The sequence below is a fragment of the Rhinolophus ferrumequinum genome, chromosome X, assembly GCF_004115265.2.
Source record: "Rhinolophus ferrumequinum isolate MPI-CBG mRhiFer1 chromosome X, mRhiFer1_v1.p, whole genome shotgun sequence".
NCBI classification, from domain to species: Eukaryota; Metazoa; Chordata; class Mammalia; order Chiroptera; family Rhinolophidae; genus Rhinolophus; species Rhinolophus ferrumequinum.
In genome coordinates, this window is record NC_046284.1 from 89002454 (window position 1) to 89027526 (window position 25073).

At 36.4% G+C, this 25073-nt stretch overlaps 1 protein-coding gene across 1 annotated transcript; it reads right to left on the minus strand.

Annotated features, from left to right (window-relative positions):
- Positions 1–1467: 1467 nt before the first annotated feature.
- LOC117024159 (ubiquitin-conjugating enzyme E2 variant 2-like) lies at positions 1468–2653 on the minus strand. Its single transcript, XM_033109554.1, has one exon. The coding sequence runs from the start codon at positions 2637–2639 to the stop codon at positions 2205–2207; it is 435 nt and encodes a 144-aa protein (XP_032965445.1). The 5' UTR covers positions 2640–2653; the 3' UTR covers positions 1468–2204.
- Between the last annotated feature and the right edge of the window lie 22420 nt (positions 2654–25073).

Genomic DNA, 25073 nt, shown 5'->3' on the forward strand with positions numbered 1-25073 from the left:
GGGTTGGGTTGACTCTCAGGCTGACTGGCTATGAGGATTGGCTATGCCCACAGCGTATGAGCTGCTGTATGGGGGCTGACCCCTCAGCAGGGGTTTGCCACAGTGGGCTCTTGTGCCTATTGAAACCACCCTTTGGGTATACCACTTGTAGAGCTAATCTGGTAGTACTCTAGTATGGTTTGAAGCTGGCTTGTGGGTGTGTTGTTTTGGTGTCTCTTAGAAGGGGCTCCCATGCAGGCCAACTTCAGCCTTGCTTATGGCCAACCTGGGGTTCTCTGGGAGAAGCTAGAAAGCTATATGTGTTTGGTTGCTGCCTGTGCTGGACTTGGAAGCATGTAGGGGTGGCCTCACTGTGAACCGAGGCTGGCTGCCATCAGTATTGGGCCTGGGGCAGCTTAGCAAAAGGCCCAGCCCCCCGCCCCCCAGGCCATTTGCCACCTATCAGCTGCCTGTAAGGCTCAGCCACTGAAAGAACCTCCTTAGGTGTGTGGGCCAGGCTGGTTCACCAGGAGTTGAGAGTGCCCCCAGTGATGCAATACTAGCTGGGCGGGGTAGGGTCCCAGAGAGTCATGGGGTTTGGGCAGTGGTTTTTACAAAGTTCATGCAGATTCAGTTCTTGCACCACTGGCGAGCCTGTGACCATTCTGCAAACCTCCCTGAGAACACTTGGCCAGCCACTGCTTGCCTTGGACCCAGGAGCCAAAAGTGCCCCCAGTAGTGCAGCAATAGCTGAGCGAGGCGAGGACCCAGGGTGTCACCAAGGTGGTGCACATGCATGGATTTTACCAGACCAATGCTGTCTCAGATTTGGCCCTTTAAGAGAGCATTCAACGTAGGAAAGATGGTGCCCTCCTGTAGGCTACATATGAGGAAGGCTCCACACTGTCCCTCCAGCCCTTGCCTCAAAGCCACACAATTCAGTCTTTCCCCGTATGTCTCTGGTGCCTCTCGAGTTGCTGCCCTTCTACCAGAGTCCAGGTGAGTGTTTGCAAGTGAGTGAATCTGTGTGTGGGCCCTTTCAGAGGACGTCTGGGTTTCCAGCCACCTCTGTCTCACTGGGATGGACAGAGGGAGTCCTCCCTGATTTTCATTGCCAGATGCTATGGGGACTCCTCTTCCTGGCATAGGACCCCAGGACTGGAGAGCCCAGTGTGGACCTGGGAACCCTTCTTCTTCAGGGGGGATCTCCCCTACTGCGATGTCCCTCCTGGTGCTCAACCACTACCTGTGGGTTTGGTGTCAGTCCATTTGGCATCTCCACCCCTCCTAGCAGTCATGATGTGGGCTCTTGTTCACATCCTTAGTAATAGGAGTTCTCTTCAGCTAGTCTTTAGATGATTCTTGATGTTGTTTGTTCTATAATTTAGTTGTAATTTTCATTTGACCCTGGGAGGCATCAGGCATAGTGTTTACCTATTTTGCCATCTTGGACCTTTCTAGGCATTACTTTTTTTTTTTTTTTGAGGACACGATCCATGTTTTATTTACATTTTAAGACTAACTTTAATCTCAAAATCACATATCCATACATCTATTTCCTTTTTGTTGATTTCATTTAAACTTAAATGCATGATTTGTCAAACAAAGACTGTAAACAAATATTTACCATGTCTGTTACATGTAACACACAGGAACATCTCTTAACAGAAATTCATCGACCTTCCCCACAACATTTCTTTATTATAAATACAGGTATCAAAACAATTCTGGACATACTTTTGATACTACTAGTAGTCAGCACCAATACCACTTCAAAAATTAAAACAATTTGTGACAATATTCATTGTACCTATTACTTTACTAGACAATTTAAAATGAAAACTGTTTCCCTAAGAGAGAGGGATAAAGCATGCCATTTCCTTTTCCTTCTTGAGCTTTTTACTTTTTAGAAATACACATGCTTCCACAGCTATCTGACACTTCTCACCATACTTTCATCTTGTAAGCCTTAATGCTATTTTCAATACTCCAGGTTTATGTTTAAATGACAGTGCCTTAAAAAAAATTGTGCTGCATTTTTCCTCCTGTTACCTGAAAACATAATAGGTGTATATATATTAAATATATTCTTACAAATGTCCCAGTCATGTTTACCAGTTGTAATTCTTTTACTTAATGTGTGGGTATTTTGCATTGTGATATTTAATCAAGACATTAACATGAGTAGAAGACTGTTGATTTAAGACAAGTTTGAGATCCAAAAATTAATTGTATGTTTGTCCTTCTGGTGATTGTGGAAGCTTCATATTTTCTTTGGACATCATTAGACGTCTTAGTTCTTGGAGTACAACTTTAACGCTATATGAATTTTGCCATTTTGCTAACACTGGTATGCTCCGTGCATCCACCATTCCACTGGAATTATTTATTCCATTCATATTAATTTTGGTTACAAATCTAACTGATGGAGGAGCTTCTGGGTATTTAGGTCCACATTCTACTTTCAGGCTATATATTCTGTTTTCATAATTTGTCCTTGGTGGCCCAATAATCATGCCTATCCACCTTGTAAGTGTCATATCTTCATCATCTTCAAGGCCCCAGCTAACCGTACCATCGCCTACTCCTTTTTGTCCTTCTTCAAGTTCTTCCAACAAGCGAAAATTACGAGGAACTTTAACTCCTGTGGAGACCGCCATCTTCGCCTGCAATCCAACGCAGCCGTCTGTCTAGGCATTACTTTTTAAAAGAGAAAACAATAATAAAGATACTAAAACTAACAAAATACATTTCTAGGGAAAAAAGACAGTATTTTTATGCAACACTGAAAATTTTCTTCATGAATTAAAAAAATCTTTAGCAAGATTAGTCAAGAAAAAATGAGTGGAATAAAATTAAAATAAAAGCTAATTATTAATACGTTACTGTAGAAATTAAAAAGTGAAGGTAATATTGTTAACAAATTTGTGCAAATAAATTAAAGAACACACAAAATGGAATACATATATATATCTCCAAAGTTGATTCAAGAAGCGGTAGAAAACTTGAGCAGACTACTAAGCATGAACAGCAATTTAATTGGCAATAAAATATATTTATACTCACCAAAGTCCCAGGTAATTTTACAGGTGAGTTTTATGAAATTTCCAAAATTCATTTTATGTAAACTATGTGAGAGAATTTTTTAAAAAGTTACTTAATTTATTTCATGAGGTATAAGAAAAATTATAGACTAATCAACATCTTATTGTAGATTCGAAGATCCTTAATAAAATAGTAGCAACTTAACTATGATCCTGCATAACAAAGTAATATAGTTTGACTAGGTAGGGTTGTCCAGAAGCAGAAAATTTTATCAACAGTATTCATTCCATTAGTAGAGCGAATTAGAAGAACTACATGTTCATGTTAGTAGACAGAACATCATGTGATAAAATTCAGCACTGATTCAGAATTAAAACTTATAGCAAACTGGGACTATAAGGTAATGGCCTTAACTTTAAAAAAAACCTAGAGCAAACTTCCTGTTTAATGGTAAAATTTAAGAAACATTACCTTTTTAAACTAGTCATATATGTCCATAATAAGCATATCTATTCCAAATTGTGTTAGTGTCCTCAAACATGAAACAAAAAAGGGAAAGTAATTAGGAAGCATAGGTCACCAAGGGAGACATGGTGCTGTTATTTGTAGACAACATGATTTGTCTAGGTAGAAAGTCTAAAGAAATCTAAGAATTAGTAAGAAACTTTAGCAGGATTGCTGAACACAAGATCAATATATAAAAAACAGTAATATTTTAAAGCCAATAATTATATAAAATTCAATTTGTGTAATTATAGCATTTGTAATAGCAAAAAAATTATAAGAAAAAGTGCTAAACATTATTAAAAGACAAAAAAGAAAAGCCATGTTAAATCTCCCCTTATGATATTAAAAATTATGTAGCTCCATTTAAAAAATTAACCATTCTGCTACAAATACCATTATTCATGAATTATAAACATCTTGTTTAAAGCATGTCTAAGATTAAGATGTGTCTTACAACCAATGGCTTCTTACTTCTTGTCCCTTGGGATAGATTGTGATGTAGCTGTTATTGTCTGAACCTGAGTAAACTTTTGGCCGTAGCTGGTCATATTCTTGATACTTCAATTGAGTTATGTGCATTTTTGGACTACATCTGTTGAGTTAAATGGCTGTTTAAAAGGTCTTTAAATGGTAACATTATGACCTAGCATGAAAATGAAATTTTATTGTGTGCAGAGAGGCACAGAAACAGAGTAGGGGGCATAAATTTGGTACCAAGGAAGCAAATCTCTTTTTTAGAAAAATGACTGAAATTGCATATTTTCCTGCAAAGAACAGTCAAGGACCTAAGAAGAGAAGATACTCACAAGTAGGTGAAGCTGAATTATGTTTTTGTAGTGTGGCTGGGAAGAACATTTCAGAGACCGCAACAGATGGACATTATCAATGTCCTTGATGGCACAGAGGTTATTACTATGTGGAAAAACAGATATTGAAATTTTATAGTGATTCAGAAAAGTCAGACTCTGAATGTCAAGAAGTTTTAGGGATATCTGAACCAATTTATTTCACTTATATTTTCGTTTCTATGGACACATAAAAATGTGATAGAAATATGTATCTAAATAAATCTAAAGAAGCTTTTTCAAAAAGTATAAAATAAGTCTAAGTAATAAAAAACAACATGTCATAGTTTAATGGGCAGCAATTTTTCATTTTTAGTGGCACATAAAATAATGATGTGTCTTACAATATAGCATCACAGAATAGATGAAATCTACAAATATGATGCAATTCCAATAATAATAATAATAATAATAATAATAATAATAATTTTCTTGGAACTTGACAACCCAATTTGAAAACTGTGAGAGTAGAGCTATAAGGTGGAAGGTGCCAGGGACAAATCACAAAGGGCTTTGTGGTTCAGTATAAGGAATTTGGACATGTTTCTAAGTGTGGTGAGAATTGATTAATACTTTTTAAGCAAATTAGTGCTCATTTATGATATAAAAATTTACAGTAAAAAGAATAAATCATCCTGTCTGTAATGCAAAGAAGTTTTATAGAATACCCCCAAATCTCCTGAAGAGCAAGGGGGTGAATTTTCTATACCAAGTATTAGGACTTATTACAAAGCTATGGTAAAATAAACCAGCATGCTAATAGTTCAGTGATAGATATATTGATTGAACATAGTAAAAAATTTAGAAACTGACCCAAACAATTATGGAAATTTGATAAATAGCAGAGGTAGCATTGTAAATCAACAGCAAAAGGCTAGCTGGATAATGGGGCAACTGAAACAAATAGAAATAAAGAACAATTTGATCCTTAAATAAAAATGAATTCCAGGTGAAAGCCTCAATGTGAGAAGAAAAACTTTTCAATAAAACATGTAGGGTTTCCTCAGGAAGACATAAAAATAAATACAAACCATAAAAAAACAATACATTTGACAACATTAAAAAAATTTTTAATCTATACAAAAAAGTGCTCATAAACAATAAAAAAACAAATCAGAGACTAAGAAAAAGTTACTTACAATCCATATAACTGATTGAGGATCAGTATATAGATATATAAAGAATTCCTATCAATCCAAAGAAAAATAAAAGGGGACAATAAGACTTTCATAGATGAGGAAAATTGAATGATCAATAAATATATGAAAGCGTATGAAAAGATGCTTAATATATGAGATAAAATGATGTATTTATAACCAAAATGTTGACAAAAGTTAAACAATCTGACAACATCAAGTAAGGTCATGATATAAAATAGGAATTCCCATCCATTGTCAATAAAACTTTGGCAGAGAGCAATGCTCTCTGACCTTACGAATTCCCATCATTGATAGGAACCTAAAGAAGTTCTCATTCATGTATACAAACGAAAATACACAAGGATGTATAATGGTTCTATTAGTAAAAAATTGGAAACCTCATTTAACTTGAATAGGAGAAAATATTAGCGATCTTGGATTAGGGAAAGATTTCTTAGATATAGCACTGAAAGCAAAACCTATAGGTATAGGACTGAAGGCCTTTATTTTGAATGGGTTTCTATAATTCCAGTCTTTTGACTCCCAAATCTTGCAGCTGCTGCCTGGGTTGTGGTTATAACTACTGTATTGGCACAAATTTCTACATGTGTTGGCACAAAGTGTAGAATCAATTTTATATGAACTTTGTCATTGTATTTGAGTTTTAATTTTATTTTTCCTTTGGATAAGAATGAAATTCTTTATCCTAACAAGCAAAGTGCTGCTATTGTCTTCTCAGGGGCCTAATACAGCATTCTTTTAACTTGTTTACAATCTGAAACTCATGATGACAAAATGGATCTTTGTATTTTCTAAGTTTATTACATCTGTTGTCACAATGCAGTCTGCGTTTATTGAAAACACCAAACATCTTGTTGCATTAAAAGCAAAGCACTATGATATATGGTATTAGTTCTGATTTAAAATTCTATTGCTTTTCAACTTTTCTTCATTAGTATGTTGTATAATCATTTTTAGGTAAAAGAGAAATAAATTTTTACCTATCGATATTTGAACTATTACTTATATAAATTGAATTAGACATACAAATATAGAAAGCATCAAACCACATTATAAATAGCTAGAATAGAGTTTCACTGCCAAAAAGGGAAATAATTGTTATTAAATTTTTTTTTAATTTATTGGGGTGACAATTGTTAGTAAAATTACAGAGATTTCAGGTGTACAATTCTGTATTACATCATCTATAAATCACATTGTGTGTTCACCATCCAGAGTCAGTTCTCCTTCCATCACCATATATTTGATCCCCCTTACCCTTATCTCCCAACCCCCTCCCCACTTACCCTCTGGTAACCACTAAACTATTGTCTGTGTCTATGAGTTTTTGTTTCTCATTTGTTTGTCTTGTTCTTTTGTTGTTTTTGGTTTATATACCACATATCAGTGAAATCATATGGTTCTCTGCTTTTTCTGTCTGACTTATTTCGTTTAGCATTATAATCTCAAGATCCATCCATGTTGTCACAAATGGTCCTATTTCATCTTTTCTTACCGCCGAATAGTATTCCATTGTGTATATATACCAAACTTCTTTATCCATTCATCTGTTGAAGGACATTTTGGTTGTTTCCATGTCTTGGCCACTGTAAATAAAGCTGCAATGAACATTGGAGCACACGTGTCTTTATGGATAAATGTTTTCAGATTTTTTGGGTAGATACCCAGGAGAGGGATTGCTGGGTCATATGGTAATTCTATTCGTAATTTTTTGAGGAACCTCCACACTGCCTTCCATAGTGGCTACACCAGTCTGCATTCCCACCAACAGTAGACCTGAACTTTTCGCCAACAATTCATGGCTCTTGCATCACGACAATGCATGAGCTCACACAGCACTGTCTGTGAGGGAGTTTTCAGCCAGTAGACAAATAACTGCATTGAAACACATATATGTTGGCAAAATCTTTTGATCCTCATGACAACGCCATGAGGTAGTTATAATTATTCCCATTTTATGGAAGAAAAAAACTGAGGCTCATAAAATTTCAGAAACTTACCCAAGGTCATACAGCTAACTAAGTTAACAAATTACGGTGGAACCCAGGTTTGTCTGAATTCAAAGTTTATGCCTTCTGAAGTGACTTTGGGTCTTGTCTTCCCTATGCCAGTAACTTAATGTGTCAGTTATCTAGTGCTGGGAAGCAAATCACCTAAAACTTAGTAGATTAAGACAACAATGATTTATAATTTCTCCTGATTCAATGGGTTGGCTGACACCAGTTCTTCTGCAGGTGCGGCCTGAGTCAGTCATGCTAGTGCAGTCAACCGAACGGTGAACTGAGGCTGCAATATCTAAGATGGCCTCTTTTACATGTCAGGCCCTTGATAGGAGTGGTATACTGGAGCCTCTGGACTCACCTCCATGTGGCCTTTCATTCCGAATTCTTCACAGCATAATAATTCAGCACAGGGGTATCAGGGGTCCAAGAAAGCAGGCCCCAGTGCATGAAGGCTTATCAAGCTTCTGCTTGTGTCTCATTTGCTGATGTTCAATTGGTCAAAGAAAGTCACTTAGTCAAACCCAGAGTAAATATGGGAGGAGACTGTACTAGGGCCTGGCTACCCGAAGGAGTAATTCATTTGGAGACATTAATGTAACAATCTACCACATTTATCATACAACTTTTTAAAAAATCCACTGAAACTCAGGTTCTTCATCTGTAAAATTAAGAGACAAAACTGAGTTAACTCTAAGGTCCTGCTACCACTTGTGATTGGGAAATAGAGGGCATGGGTGCCTTCTATAAGTTTTCCTTCTGCAGCTCAGCTCCATACTCCTTGACATGCTGCCAACTAACTTCCTCCTTCCCCTCAAAAAGAACCTTCCTAAACTTTCTCAACAGTCTCTCCAAATATCTTTTTATGATCTGTAATGTCTACCTTAACTTAGGGGGAAAAAGAAGAAAAGAAAAATGAGAAATGTAAAAACTAAAGCACTGTAGTGCGAGGCTTCTAAAATACACATTGTAGATCACTGAAGATCCCGGGGATGGGGGGCAGGCGGTGCATCTGTGGATGGTGTGGTGACTTCAGAGGAAAAGGCAACAAAATAACTTCATTCATGCACTTTGGTCAAATTTGAAATATAAGATTAATTATCATTTTCACAGTAATCCTGTTATTTTGTTAAGGATCATTGCCTTTGTAGTGTAGCTGGGGGGATGGCAGAGTGGTGAGCAGGGAAGACCCCTGAGCAGATCCTGCAAAAAGGCTAACTTTTCAGCAATGTTTAAGGTACCATGTTGTCTTGACAATTGTTAACATTATGAGGAAAGGCTGTAAGATGTAGCAGTAGGAAAAGCTAGACCTTAACACAAGGAGCAGGTAACCAGTGGTCTAGGTCCTTTTAATGTGCTCATAACATGCTCATTCTCCCACCAACCAGTGGTGTGGGCTCAGCCCACCCAGTACCCTTCCCAGCTCTGGCTTCAGCTGTTAATGTTAACAGTGTTCTTGGGCTTGGCTAATATTATCTCATATTGTTTCCAAGTTATTGAGTATATTTGTTAAATTTACATTTTTTCATGATTACTATTGTGTTGTTATGGTGATCCACAATACATGTAAATGGGTCAATGACTCATGAGTGGTTCATTGAAAAGTAGTGATGAAAAGAGTGATATAAAAGCTCCAACTGAAAATAATGCCATAAATAAAACCAACAGGCTTCAGTTTGATTTTACTGTGAGTAAATGCTAGCATAAGTGAATCTGCTAGTGATGCCTTCTGACAAGTGTTGAAAAAGTTTGAACTGGAAGTATAACAAACAATATCTAAAATTGGATTTTATTGGACCTGTGATCTGTTTAAACTTTACCCCACTGCCCCCAAGGCATAGTCTGTTATGTAACTTTGTTAAGTAGTGGGACCAAGACATTGAAACTTCTGTTATTTTCAAATAAAACAGAGTGACCTTTCTGGTAAATTTATTGTGTTTATTCAAAACAAGATAAAATAATGCTTCCAATTATGTAAATTATTAATCTTATACCTAAAGAAAGAGAAGAAACTGACCTTAAGAGATATGATTCAAAGTTGTCCTTCCTGTGGACAAACACACACATAAATTACATTACTTCTGGAAGCTTGTAAAAGCAAACTCAAAATTGGTGATACATATTACGCTCAAAGAAAAATCAGATTCGGTACTGGCAAAAGTATCATGCACTAAGTTGTTATTATGCATTACAGTGAAGTGAAAACACTGAAGTGTCAAGTATGACTCAGTGCTTAGCAAATATGCTGCACATATAGGAAGAGGAAGCCCTGGATGACAGCTTGTTCGGATTATAACTGAGAAGTCATGCAGGAGAGATGTTTTGTTCATTAATGGCTATTTGGTGAGCCACGATGTAGCTTGGCAAAGTGAGAGGTGTACCTGGAGCATGTTCAACTTGATGCTAATCCACACTCTGATGTATTTCCAGAAAATAATCCAGGGGAAACAACCAAACCACGTGACTTTGTGCATTACAAGAAAAGCGAATGCTCTACATGTAATTAAATCATTTTTTCCCCCAGCATCATGTGCAAAGAAATAAGCAATAAATAAAAAACTAGAAGTCTTCCTTTCCAGACTGAAATATGCTCCCTGGTGAGGGGAAAGGTGTCCACCTGAGTTTCGGAAATGAGGAATGTGATTACAAAAAGAAAGTCCTCCACACCTCAATAATATCAGTCAGTAAAGACTATTTCAATGAATTCAAATTGCTTGTTCAGATAGTGTACCTCAGTCAAACAATCTGGGTCTTGAACAGAATGAACTTGTCACATGACGGCTTGTGTTCAATCATTCATTCTACAACTATTTATTGAGTGCCAGCAATGTGTTGGATGGATGGTCAGCCAAAAAGCTGTCTTATATTGCCAGCCTTTGAGTGAGTAATAGTGCACAGATGAGGTACCTACATTTCCAAAGTGGCTGGTATAAACTATTTTTTTCCTTTAAATTGTAAAACAAAGAAATGTAATTTTTCTGTATACCAATAATACACAAAGCAACCAACATGCTTACTGGTCAACAGGATTTATATAGTCATAATAATGTAAATACCTAATTGATCTAGCCAAAATGACAATGCAACTATATTGAGAGAATAGCCATAATTGGGATGGGAGTCGTGCCTGTATGAAAGAGATGATTCCTTGTCTACTGTAGAAGGAAGATCATAGATAGGGCCATAAACTTTAAAATCAAGAATATTTGGAAATATCAAAATTGTTAAAGAGAAAACCACAGGTCCAAAATGGTGTCACTAAAGCTAACAACCCATAATACCAAACCTAGATTTCATACCCAATCTAATTATAGTTTCAACTTCTCCCAGATACATAATCTTAATCAACCCATCTGGAATTTTCTGGTCAACACCAATGAGGTAATCTGTCACTTGGGTCCTCTCCATCCTCCCCCGCCCCATACAAAGAAGAGACAATCTGCGTGATCAAATCCCTTCCAATTCTCTTTCCCCCCAAAAAATGATGATGTCTGGTTCCAAAATAATCCTATTTGCTTTTGTTAATAGCTCTCTTGCTCCACCTTTCTTTTTAAAAGCTTTCCATTTTGTACAATCCCTGAGAGTACCCTTCTAATAGATAGGATGCTGTCTGATTCAGGAATCATTTAATAAAGCCGATTAGATCATCAAGTTTACTCCATGGAATTTTTTTTTTTTAACAAGATAAACACCAAAACAATCAGTTAAAGAGTTGAAAGTTGCTGACTCTGGAGATATGGGCTTGCAGGATTGGGGAACTACTGTTCTTTGCAACAATTGTGTTATAACTATTAAACTGTAAGTATGTATAACTTCGCTTTAAAATTTTTTTAAAGTAATGTGGTAGAAAATTTGGAAAATAGAGAAAATCCTAAATAAGATAAAAATCTCATACAATCACTTCACCTAATTATTTAAATGCCATACAATCACTTTGAAATGGCTTTAAAACAGTTTCTTAATATCAGCAGATTAGTATGTCTATCTTTCTCATTTTTCAATAATAAAAAGAATGACAACTTGCATATCAATATTTGAAATATTTTTATGCAAAAAGAATTATAAAGTTGCCCACCACCAAAGCAGAATGTCTGTTAAAAATAAGCTGCTAACTACCCTCTTAAATGAAAGTAAAACATAATTGCACTGTCAGATTTTTGTAATGCTTGCAATTATTTTTAAAATATATCCAATGCTAGGATAATTATGAGTATGAGAAGATAGAAATGAACTCTACTAACTGCATTTTGTAGAATTGAAGGATCAGCATTTCCTCCAAGACGACTTTTCAACTGAAAGGATAAACCTGCATGGCTCATCTCTCTCCTCCTACCTTCCACCTCTCCCCACCTCCATTTGTGGTGTTTGGATCCATTTGTAAGTAAAGCAAAGACCCTGACTTTATATAGTCTTTAGGCAAACTTTCTTCTTAATATTTAGTCTTCCAAGTGCTGGTGACAATGGCTTCAAAATCGCACACACACACACACACACACACACACACACTCACACACACACCAATTTGGGGAAAGGTTCAAATCCAGAGGAACTGAATTGGCTACCTGCCCTGGGTGGGGCAGCATCTCATTTAACTACTGGCCCTGGCTATACCTCCAGGTGATTATGACACAGCAGATTGTCGGAAAGACTGGTCTTTATTTTTGTTTTGTTCTGTTTGTTTTTAGTGGCCTGATGTGCTGAATGTTTCCACACTGAAAGTAGGGTCTCAAAACTTTTGCAAGAGATATAATCTCAAAGCACTCTCAAAGAACAGACCCACTTCTACTGCTGTTAGGTGCTCTAGGTATTCCAGAGTGCGAAATTTTATTTTGAAATCTGCTTACGTGCAGGAAGACTTACATCAGGGAATGGGGCTGTTGGCAGCCTTCCCATCTCCTGACGTATTCAGACCTGATTGTGCTGGTCATGTGTTTGCGTTTAGTCCCCTGAGAAAGTATGTTGTTATTAAAAATACTAGCCAGAAATGATAAAGCCACAGAAGTTTTTCTGGAATCCACCAACAAGCTTTGGATAGCCTCTGATTAGTCAGGTGCTGCAGCAAATTTTGTCTATCATAAGGATTTGTATCTGACTGAGGACTATCTCCTTTGCTCCACCATCTCTGACTCATGTGAGCAATTGTTTTTTCTTTATACTCCTTAATAGTAGCGTGTTCGCTGATCTGAGATGAGTGCTTCTATCTTTTTCCTTTTGTTGAATTCTTAGATGATATTATTAACCTTGTCTTTTTCCTTCTGTGCCTTTCTTTGAAAAGTGAATGATTTCTCTCTTGCTCTGGGGTTTACTGGCTATGATAAGAGATGGTGGCTTTCGAATCTCCCTTTTCTAATCCTAGGCCATTAGAACCCTACTTTTTTGAAAGAAGATATAAGGCTGTGTGAGTTTAATTTCGCTAGCAATGCTGTGTACTTCTGACAATGATGGGGAAACTGACCTTAAAATGGTTCCCTGCCACGTGGAACTGACCTAAAATGGTGGCCCCAGCGGAGAGAGAAGTCCCCAGCCTAAGTCCCAGCCCACTTCCGCATAGCCCCCTCCAAGCCACACCCCGAGCCAATCACCAGACGACACCTACCACTTCCCCAACTCAAGGAAGTCCCCAACCCATAAAAACTTGCTCAAAACCTTGCTAAGGGCTCAGTCTTTTGGGAAGGATCCCACTGAGCCCGCCGGCATAATAAAGCTGACTCTCCTAACTCTGAGTGCCGCTTGGGTTCTTTCCGGTCTTGGATTCTGCAACAACAAAACCAGGAAAATTTGGCTTTCTTTTTTATTTCATTTGTTTCCTTGGGCAATTGACTTTTTAAAACCACTGTTCTCATATGGATGTTATTTTATTTTCCATCCCAGATATTGTAACTTGAGAAGAGCAAGATAACATTATTAACAATACTGTGTGCTATTTATAAGAATCATTATTTTAATATAAATATTAGAGATGTGAGGGAGGAACTAACTTTCCTCTACCCTGAAGTTTCCTCTGGCTGGTCTAATAATCAAATAGACATGAGACAGGTTAGTAAGAGAAAATAACCAAATTTAATAGATACATATGTATGAAACTCTGCATACATGAGAAAGTCAGAGACCCCACATGCAGGAGAAGTTCAGAGATAGAAAGGGGGATTGAGGTATGTAAGACACCCTGAGCTAGGGATGAGATAAGGTGGCTTGGGGCTTCAAAGGATCATTGTAGGATGATAAGAACAGATATTTAGTAAACAGAAGTTTGCCCTGTCATATAGATAGGTCAACAAATGTCATCTCTGATAATCTCTTGTGGGCAAGGCCCCTAATTAAAATTCTTCTAGGTAGTTAAAGGGAGGGACAGAAGTTTCTCTTGAGCCAGAAGTTAAAATTGCCTTTTGCTCAAAGCAATTTGCATACCACTGAGGCACATCTTGTGGTGGGCCATTCTGAACTGCCACAGAGGTTAAAACAATCACTATAATTTGACATTTCTATCCTTTGCATAAAGAAAAGATTTAATAAACATTGAATGAACGAAGTAACTAAATTCTTCTTTTTTTTTTTATTAGTTTCAGGTGTACAAAACAACATGATGATTAGACATTTATATACCTCACAAAGTGATAACTCCAATAAGTCTATTATCCATCTGAACTATACATAGTTATTACAATATTATTGACTGTATTCCCTATGCTGTACTTTATATCCCATGACTATTTTTTAAAAATTATATTTGACATTCAGTATTATTTTATATTAGTTTCAGGTGTACAGTGTAGTGGTTACACATTTATATAATTTATGAAGTGATCCCCCCAATAAGTCTAGTACCCATCTGACACTACACGTTGTTTTTACAATATTATTGACTATATTCCCCATACTGTGCTTTACATCGTTGTAACTATTTTGTAACTATGTACCAATTTGTACTTCTTAATCCCTTCACCTTTCTCAGACAGCTCCCAAACCCCTCCCATCTAGTAACCATCAGTTTGTTTTCCGTTTCAATGAGACTATTTCTGTTTTGTTTTGTTTAGTTTCAGGTGTACAAAACAACATACTGATTATACATTTACACACCTCACAAATTGATAACCCCAAGTTTACTACCCTTCTGATACTGTACATAGCAATTAAAATATGATTGACTATATTTTTTATGTTGTATTTTACATCCCGTAACTATATATTTATTTAAATTGTAGTTGACATTCCATACTATTTTATATTAGTTTCAGGTGTACAACATAGTGGTTAGGTGTTTCTGTAATTTATGAAGTGATCCCCCCAATAAGTCTAGTACCCATCTAACACAATACATAGTTTTTACAATATTATTGATGATATTCCCCATACTGTATTTCACATTCCCGTGACTATATTGTTATTTTTACACTTTATTTATTTGACATTCAATATTATTTTATATTAATTTCAGGTGTACAGCATAGTGGTTAGGCATTTGTATAATTTGAGAAATGATCCCACTGACTACTTTAGTTCCCACCTGGCACTATACATAGTTATTGCCATATCATTGACTATATTCCCTATGCTTTACTTTATATCCCTGTGACTATTTTGTAACTACCAGTTTGTACTTCCTAATCCCTTCACCTTTCTCACCCATCCCCCCAACACCATCCTATCTAGCAACCATCAGTTTGCTCTGGATATCTCTGAGTCTATTTCTGTTTTGTTTGTTCACTTATTCTGTTCTTTTGATTCCACATATAAGTAAGATCATACGAGTGGTATTTGTTTTTCTCAGTATGGCTTATTTCACTTAACATAATACTCTCTAGATCTATCTATGTTGTAGCAAATAGTAAGATTTCATTCTTTTTAATGGCAGAGTAATACTCCATTGTACGAGGTTGGACAATTAAGTTCATGAACTCATCCTAGAAAAAGTGCTGCATACCTTGTTGCTGAATATCACTAAGGTCACCTTCTAAGTACTCCCTTTGGCAAGCTATGCACCAACGCCAGCACCTAGTCCACCCTTCAAAGCAATTTTGGAACTCTTTCTGGAATGGCAATCAGAGCTGTCATCATATTATCCTTGATGTCCTGAATGTCATCAAAATGTCTTCCTTTCAATATTTCCTTTCTGTTCAGGTAAAGAAAGAAGTCATTGGGGGCCAGATCGAGTGAGTAGGGAGGGTGTTCCAATACACTTATTTGTTTACTGGCTAAAAACTCCCTCACAGACAGTGCCATGTGAGCTGGTGCATTATTGTGATGCAAGAGCCATGAATTGGCGAAAAGTTCAGGTCGTCTAACTTTTTTATGCAGCCTTTTCAGCACTTCCAAATAGCAAACTTGGTTCACTGTTTGTCCAGTTGGTACAAATTCATAATGAATAATTCCTCTGATATCAAAAAAAGTTAGAAACATCGTTGCAACAAGTTCGCGAACTTAATTATCAGACCTCAATATACGAGTATGTACCACCTGTTCTTTATCCACTCATCTATCGATGGCCATTTCACTTGTTTCTGTATCTTGGCAATTGTGCATAGTGTTGCTGTAAACATTTGGGTGCATACATCTTTTCAAATTAGTGTTTTGGATTTCTTTGGATAAATACCCAGGAGTGGAATTGCTGGGTCATAAGGTAGTTCGAGCTTTAATTTTTAAAGCAACCTCCCTACTGTTTGGCATAGTAACTGCACCAATTCGTAATCCCCCAGTAGTGCATTACAGTACCCTTTCCTCCACATCCTTGCCAAGACTTGCTGTTTGTTGATTTATTGATGATGGCCATTCTGACAGGAGTGAGGTGATATCTCACTGTGGTTTTTATTTGCATTTCTCTGATGATTAGTGATGTTGAGCATCTTTTCATATGTCTAGTGGCCATCTGTATGTGCTCTTTGGAGAAATGTCTATTCAGGTCCTCTGCTCATTTTTCAATCGGATTGTTTGTTGTTTTGTTGTTGAGATGTATGAGTTTTTTAAATAAACTTTGGATATTAACTCCTTATCAGATGTATCATTGGCAAATATCTTCTCCCATTCAGTAAGATGCTTTTTTTGTTTTATTTATGGTTTCCTTTGCTGTGAAAAAACTTTTTAGATTGATGTAATCCCACACGTTTTTTTTTTCTTTTTTCCCTTGCCCAAGGGGATATATCAGTAAAAATATTAGTTAGGATAATGTCTGCAAATTTACTTCCTATATTTTCTTCTAGGAGTTTTATGGTTTCGGGTCTTACATTTAAGTCTTTAATCTATTTTGAATTTATTCTTGTATATGGCATAAGAAGGTGGGCCAGTTTCATTTTTTTGCATGTATCTACACAGTTTTCCAAGCACAATTTATTAAATAGACTATCTTTACCCAATGTAAATTCTTGCTTCCATTGTCATAGATTAAATGACTATATAGGCATGGATTTATTTCTGGGCTATCTATTCTGTTCCATTGATCTATGTGTTTGATTTTATGCCAATACCATGCTGTTTTGATTACTATAGCCTTGTAGTGTGATTTGATATCAGGTAGCGTGATACCTCCCACTATGTTCTTGTTTCTGAAGATTGTCATTGGTATTTGGGGTCTTTTATGTTTCCATATAAATTATAGGATTATTTGTTCTAGTTCTGTGAAAAATGTCATGGGTAATTTGATAGGGATTGTGTTGAATCTATATATTGCCTTAGGTAGTATGGATATTTTAACAATATTAATTCTTCCTATTCATGAGCATGGTATACATTTCCATTTATTTCTATCTTCTTTAATTCTCTCTTCAAAGTCTTATAATTTTCTGAGTATCTGCCTTTTACTTCATTGGTTAAATTTATTCCTAAGTATTTTATTGTTTTTGAAGCAATTGTAAATGGGATTGTTTTCTTAATTTCTCCTTCTGATAGTTTGTTATTGGTGTATACAAATGCAACTGATTTCCAAATATTAATTTTGTATCCTGCTACTTTACTAAATTCATTTATCAGTTGTAATAGATTTTTGGTAGAATCTTTGGGGTTCTCTACTTATAGTATCATGTCATCTTCACATAATGACAATTTTACTTCCTCCTTTCCAATTTGGATGCCTTTTATTTCTTTTTCTTGTCTGATTGCTGTGGCTAGAATTTCCAGTAGTATGTTGAATAAAAGTGGTGAAAGTGGGCAGCCTTGTCTTGTTCCTGATCTTAAGGCGAATGCTTTTAGATTTTTTCCCATTGAGTGTGATGTTACCTATGGGTTTGTCATATATGGCCTTTACTATGTTGAGATATGATCCCTCTAATCTCACTTTGCTGAAAGTTTCTACCATAAATAGATCCTGGATTTTGTCAAATGCTTTTTCTACATCTATTGACATGACCATATAATTTTTATTTTACCTTTTGTTTATGTGGTGTATCACATTAATTGATTTGTGGATATTGAACCAACCGTGCATATCAGGAATGAATCCTACTTGATCGTGGTGCATGATCCTTTTAATGTGTTGCTGAATTTGGTTTGCTAATATTTTGTTGAGGATTTTTGCATCTATGTTCATCAGGGATATCAGCCTATAGTTTTCTTTTTTGTAATGTCTTTGTGTGGTTTGGGGATCAGGGTAATAGTGGCTTCATAAAATGAACTTGGGAGCCTTCCCTCCTGGATTTTTTTAAACAGTTTGAGGGGAATAGGTGATAATTCTTTTTTGAATGTTTGGTAAAGTTCACCTGTGAAGCTGTCTGGTCCAGGACTTTTGTTTATTTGGAGCTTGTTGAATACTGATTCAATTTCGTTGGTAGTAATAGGTCTGTTCAGATTTTCTCTTTCTTCTTGATTCAGCCTTGAATCAAGCCTTGATTCAGCCTTGGAAGATTGTATGCTTCTAGGAATTTATCCATGTCTTCCAGATTGTCTACTTTGTTGGCATTAATATCAATAGTGTAGTTATGTAAAACTAAAAATTTTCTGTCACCTGCTAAACGGAGTAAGTGTTCTTCTTGGACTATTAGTGTGTTCTTGATAATAAAAGATTGTTACAAGTTGTTTTCTGCTTTGTACCTTTCAACTAATCTGCCTAGAAAGCAAAGATTTTCTGTCTTATCAAAATAATTTCCTGTGCTTCATGTTGTCTTTACCATCATGTCTTTGATGACTTAAGAAAACTGAGTTTTCTTAATATTAAAAGAGCTAAGGTTTGTCATAACTATGTACCTTTCTGTATTTGCCTTTGAAATCTTTTATTGCCACTTTGGTTAAATAGATAATTTTGTATTGCTTCATAATGACCTGTGATCCTGTTTAGTCATGTTCAAACCTTTTGCTGTTTTTAACAAACTTCCCAAAACGAAATTCTAAGTAAAGTCTTTTTGACCTTGAACTAACTGAGATTTTCCAGAGTGTTCCTGGAACATGTCAAAGAATTTGTTCTCTCTCTCCTCATGAAAAGAATGATATTAAACTTATTAGGCTTATTTGATATGTTAAATTACATGAGCAGCATTGTCAAATAAGAAGTAATGCAAAACCTTCTTAGGTTATATTTATATAGACATATGTTATTAATGTAAGTATTCTAGAAATCATGTGAAATTCCTAAAAATCTAGTATATCCTTGTATAATGTTACCAGTTTTAATTCTGGTTATCTTAAAATGTTGTATGTCAGAGAAATAACCAAATTTCCTTGTCAATTGCATTATAAAATCTCATTGGGTTTTTAAGTCCTTTCTCATCATTTTTAAGGCTTTTTCAGTTATAGAAACTTGTTTTACTCTGATGCTTTTGCAAAAAAATGCTTAATTTTCAAAGAGTCCTTGGGGAAGACTCTGACAAATACAGGTTTCTGATGATTTTCAGAACATGCTATTGAACTGCATAAGAATTTATAACACTCTAATGGAGAAACTGATGAATTCATAAAATTGCTAACAAGATCAAGATCAACAAGAATCAATTACAGAGGACTGAATGAACTGATGAAAATAATTATAATTTTTATGACTTTTTATTTGAAACACTGCTGATTATTTGATGTTTTGTTTTTCCAGATTTAGGAAACCTCTCTTACGCTATCTATAGCTTGCAGCAATTTGGGAAATTATATCTTTGTAAACAGAATTGAAACATTTATCTTTTTCTCCCTACCTTATCCCTCAAGAATTATGAAATTCTTATTGAGTATTCTTATTTTCATGGCAATATACTTCTTTGCATAAATTCAATAAAAATGTGTTCTCAATGTAACAGGACACAATTGGAAACATTGGTTATATTACCAAGGCTTTGCCTGGAATGTCATTTTTGAAAATGATGTTCATAAATCAGATATGACCAGACAGCTTTAAGGAACTAAAGTTGATTTTATGGAACCAATAAAGCCCGTTGGAAAAATAGCCTGGTACCTTGCTTACAGGGTTCTCAGTAGTCTTACTGGGTGAGTAAGGAAGGTTACTTCTTGGACGTCAAGATATTCTGGGGACCTAGAAAAGAGGAAATTTATAGGTATTGCCGGACAAGTCTGATAGCAAGTCCTTGGCTTGGCTTTTTAGCTTTGAGAAGCTTTTAAGAGTTCAATCTGAGATTCCTTATAAAAAGTCCCAGCAAAGTATACTTTAAAAGAGTCTGTATGATCAATCGCTATCCTTGCTGCACTTATATAAATAATCAGGCCAAGTTTAATGAGACGAGACTTATTTTGTAAACAAATTAGCTTTACAGTAGAAATATAAACAAAGAAATCTTTAGTAGAAATGGAGATGATTATATAGAGAAAAAATTATGTTCCAGTAAAAAACATTATAATACACCTTTGTGGATATCAGATTCAAGTCTTATTAATTGTCTTTGAGGTTTTGTTACCTACTTGAAAACTAGACTGGATCCTGAATTTTGCTAGTTCCCTCAAATATCTGGCTACAACTCTCCAAAGTAACATTTCTATTTTTCCCCCACCTTTTTGACTTGGAATCACTAAGAACAAAAACTGCCCTTTCCCCAAAGCCCTGCAAACTAATGCTGGATAACTTGATATAAATTTCAGAGAGGGCACCACCAGAGCTAATGTTTAGACAATCTTCATGCTTGTTGCTGTGTAAGCCATTCAGAAAGTTCAGCAAAATATCCAATGACACTCTTAGAGACATTCAAACTGCAAACCAGGAAAATCGGTCAGGTTGCCACTGCCTGCCCTCACTCTTTCTGAAGATGCTTTGAGCCCAACACCTGGAAGTCTTCTCAACTGACTGTCCTCTGGACTCAAAAACTGAGTTTATAGTTTGTTCTAATCATTAACATTTACTTTTGTTTCATATGTTGACTTAAGAAATGTCCAAACCTTTAGAGAATTTTTATGAGTTTGAGCCAAACTGACGACAATCGCCAGGAAGCAAAATCTCAACGAATTGAGAAAATGCTCCATAGAATGGCAGTTTTGCAGCTTATTTTATACATTAGAATCAAAGGTCAAATATATGGTGATGGAAGGAGAACTGACTCTGGGTGGTGAACACACAATGTGATTTATAGATGATGTAATACAGAATTGTACACCTGAAATCTATGTAACTTTACTAACAATTGTCACCCCAATAAACTTTATTTAAAAAAAAAGAATCAAAGGAGAAGATGTAAGGAAGGTTACATGAAATCCATTGGTGGTAGATTAAGGAGGTGGGAGAAAGCAAAAGGGGAAATCTCTGGAATTGGATGAAAAGGCAAAATAGAGAAACACATGCTTCTTTTACATTGGTGGGTACAGGATAGTTAATAATTAACATTTCATAGCACATAGAGATGGTATTTGGGGAACAAGATAACAATGAATTCTGTGGTCTGTGCTCTGGTGCCCTAAGGGGTCTGGAAAAGAAGATTATTCTGACATTTCAAAGTATGTTACCCTAGATGCAAAAAGATGATAGACAGGCTCACTTAAGGTAAAGATTGACCTTTGTTAAGGAAGCCACAGGCTCAGGACATGACACTTGCCATGATCCGCTTTTAGTTAGGAATTTTTATTTATTTTAAAAAAGATTTTTATTAAAATATAGCTAATGTACAATATTATATACATTTCAGTTTGCACTATACTTATTCAACATTTATATACCTAAAGAAGTGATTATCATAGTAAGCCCAGGAAACATCAGACACAGTACCACAATATCACAATATTATTGACTATATTCCCTATGCTGTACATTACATCCCCATGACTTATTTGTTTTATACCTGGAAATTTGAACCTCTTATTCCCCTTCACCTTTGATCCCCACTTTAAAAATTCTTTCAAGTACAGTTGACATTCAGTATTATTTTACATTAGGTTCAGGTGTACAGCATAGTGGTTAGGCATTTATATAATTTATGAAGTGATCCGCCTGACTAGTCTAGTACCCACCTGGCACTATACATAGTTATTACCATGTTATTGAATATATTCCCTATGCTTTACTTTACATCTCCATGACAAATTTGTACTTCTTAATCCCTTCACCTTTTACACCTGGCCTTCCAAATCCCCTCGCATCTATCACTCCAATAAATCTAGTCCCCATCTGACACCATGCATAGTTATTTCAATATTATTGACTATGTTCCTTATGCTATAACCTACATCCCCATGACTACTTTCTAACAACCAATTTGTAGTTCTTAATCCCTTTACCTTTTTTACCCACTCCCCCAAACCCCTCCCATCTGGCAACCATCAAAATGTTCTCTATATCTATGAGTACATTTTAGTTTTGTTTGTTTTTGTTTGTTTTGTTCTTTAAATTCCACATATAAGCAAAATCACATTTCACCTGTCTTCCTCTGTCTGACATACTCCACTCAGCACAAAACCCTTCAGGTTCATCCATACTGCTGCAGATGGTGAGACGCCATTCCCTTCCATAGCAGAGTGATAATCCATTGTATATATGTACCATCTCCTCTTTAGTCATTCATCTATTGTTGGACACCAACTCTGCCTCCACATCTAGGCCATTGGAAACAATGCTGCAATGAACATATGGGTGCATACATCCCTTCAAAGTAGTGTTTTGGGTTTCTTTACATAAATACCCAGAAGTGGGATTACTGGGTCCTTCTTTGTCTCTTGTTATAGCCTTGTTTTAAAGTCTATTTTGTCTGGTATAAGTATTGCTATTGCAGATCTTTTATTGTTTGTTTGTTTCCATTTTCATGAAATATCTTTTTCAATCCCTTTACTTTTAGTCTATGTGTGTCTTTTGATCTGAAATGAGTCTCTTATAGTCAGCATATGTATGGGTCTTGTTTTTGTATCCATTCAGCTACCCTATGTCTTTGATTAGAGCATTTAATCCATTTAAATTTAAAGTAATTGTTGGTAGATATGTAGTTATTGCCATTTTATTATTCATATTTTTGATCATTTTTTTCGTCTTAAAAATTCCCTCTAACACTCCTTATAATACTAGTTTGGTGGTGATGAACTCCTTTAGCTTTTTTTTGTATGGGAAGCTCTTTATCAGTCCTTTAATTCTAAATGATAGCTTTGCTGGATAGAGTAATCTTGGTTGTAGGTGCTTGCTTTTCATTATTTTGAATATTTTGTGCCAATCCCTTCTGGCCTGCAAAGGTTCTGTTGAGAAATCAGCTGACAGTCTTATGGGAGAGTTCCCTTGTAGGTAACTAACTGCTTTTCTCTTGCTGCTTTTAATATTCCCCCTTTGTCTTTAATTTTTGGCACCTTTATTATAATGTGTCTTGGTGTGGGCCTCTTTGTGTTCATCTTGTTTGGGTCTCTCTGAGCTTCCTGAGCCTCTATATCTATTTCCTTCATCATGTTAGGGAAGTTTTCTGTCATTATTTCTTTAAATAGGTTTTCAATTCATTGCTCTCTCTCTCTCTTCTCCTTCTGGTACCCTTATGATGCGAATGCTGTTATGCTTGATGTTGTCTCAGAGGCTTATTTGTTTTATACCTGGAAATTTGTCCTCATTTTCTTGGATTTTTTTCTTCTTTTTGCTGTTCTGATTGGGTTTTCTGCTATCTCATCTTCTATTTAATCTACTGTTGATTCACTCTAATGTATTTTTCATTTCAGTTATTGTGTTCTTCATTTCTGATTGGTTCTTTTTTATGTTTTCTATCTCCATTTTTATGTTTCCTATCTCTTTGTTGAAGTTCTCCCTGAGATCACTGAACATCCTTATAATCAGTGTTTTGACTCACTGAGCATTCTTATAATCAGTGTTCTGAACTCTGCATCTAGTAGATTGCTTGTCTCCATTTTTTTTTTGTTGTTGTTGTTCTTTTTCTAGAGTTTTGCTCTGTTCTTTTATTCGGGACATGTTTCTTTGTCTCCCTATTTTGGCTGCCTCCCTGAGTTTGTTTCTATATTAGCCAGGGTTACTATGTCTCCCAGTCGTGGTAGAGTGGCTTTGTGTAGTAGGTGTCTTATGGGGCCCAGTGGTGTAGTTGAGCCTTGGTTACTGTTTGCATGTCAGTAGGAGGGATTCACTCTCAGGCTGATTGGTTGTGAGGACTGGCAGTGAATACAGTGGAGGAGCTTCATAGGGCTGACCCTATGAAATAGGATTCACTTTAGCAGGGCTCTGGTGCCTGCCCAGTTTTCCCTTTGGGTGTTTTGTCCTTGGAGGTGGCCTTTGATGCTCTGCCTGGGTCCTAACCTGGCCATCAGGCATGCCAGATACACTTCCTCCTGGGAGGGTCTGTGCCATAGGCCAAATTCAGTCATAGCCTGTGTCCTGCCTAGGTCCACCTGGAACAAGCCACAAAGCAATTGGGAGATGGCCACCACCAACGCTCTGCTTAGTGGTGCATTGAGAGGCCAAGCCATTAACCGAGGCTGGCTGCCACCAGTGCCTGGCTTGGGGCTGCTCAGCAGGATGTATGGGACACACTCAAGCCAGATGCTGAGAAAGCTGCCCTTCCAGCCCTTGACCTGAAGCCAGATAACTCAGTTTCTCCCTGTGTGTTCCTGGTGCCTTTCGATCTGCTGCCCCAGTGCTGGAGCCAGTACTGCCTCAGAGAGAGTAAGGCCATAGCACAGGTCCTTTAAGAAGAAAGCCTGGGATTGCAGCTGCCTTCCATCATACCCAGCCACAATCTCTGCTAATTTTCACATCCAGAAGTTAAGGGGGCTTCTCTTTCCAGCACTGGAAACCTGGGCTAGGGCTCCTGGTGTGAAGCTGGGACCCTTCCCTCCTCAGGAAGGACCTCTGCAGCTGAGGTACCCCTCCGGAGTTTTCACCGCCAATCGTGGGTCTGGGACCAACCTGTTCCATGTCTCTGCCCCTCCTATCAGTCTTGGGTGGCTTCCTTTATATGTCCTTAGTTGTAGGATTTCAGTTAAGCTAGACTTCAGGTGATTCTCAATGATGGTTGTTCTGTAGTTTAGTTGTAGTTCTGATGTGGTCATGCGAGGAGACAGGCACAGCTTTTAGCTATACTGCCATCTTGACCAGAAGAAGTTTATATACCACAATTTTTAGAAATTAATACTTAATATACTAAAAACAATTGAATTGTACACTCTAAATGAGTAAATTATATGACATGTGAATTACATCTCAATAAAGTTTTTTTTTTTTT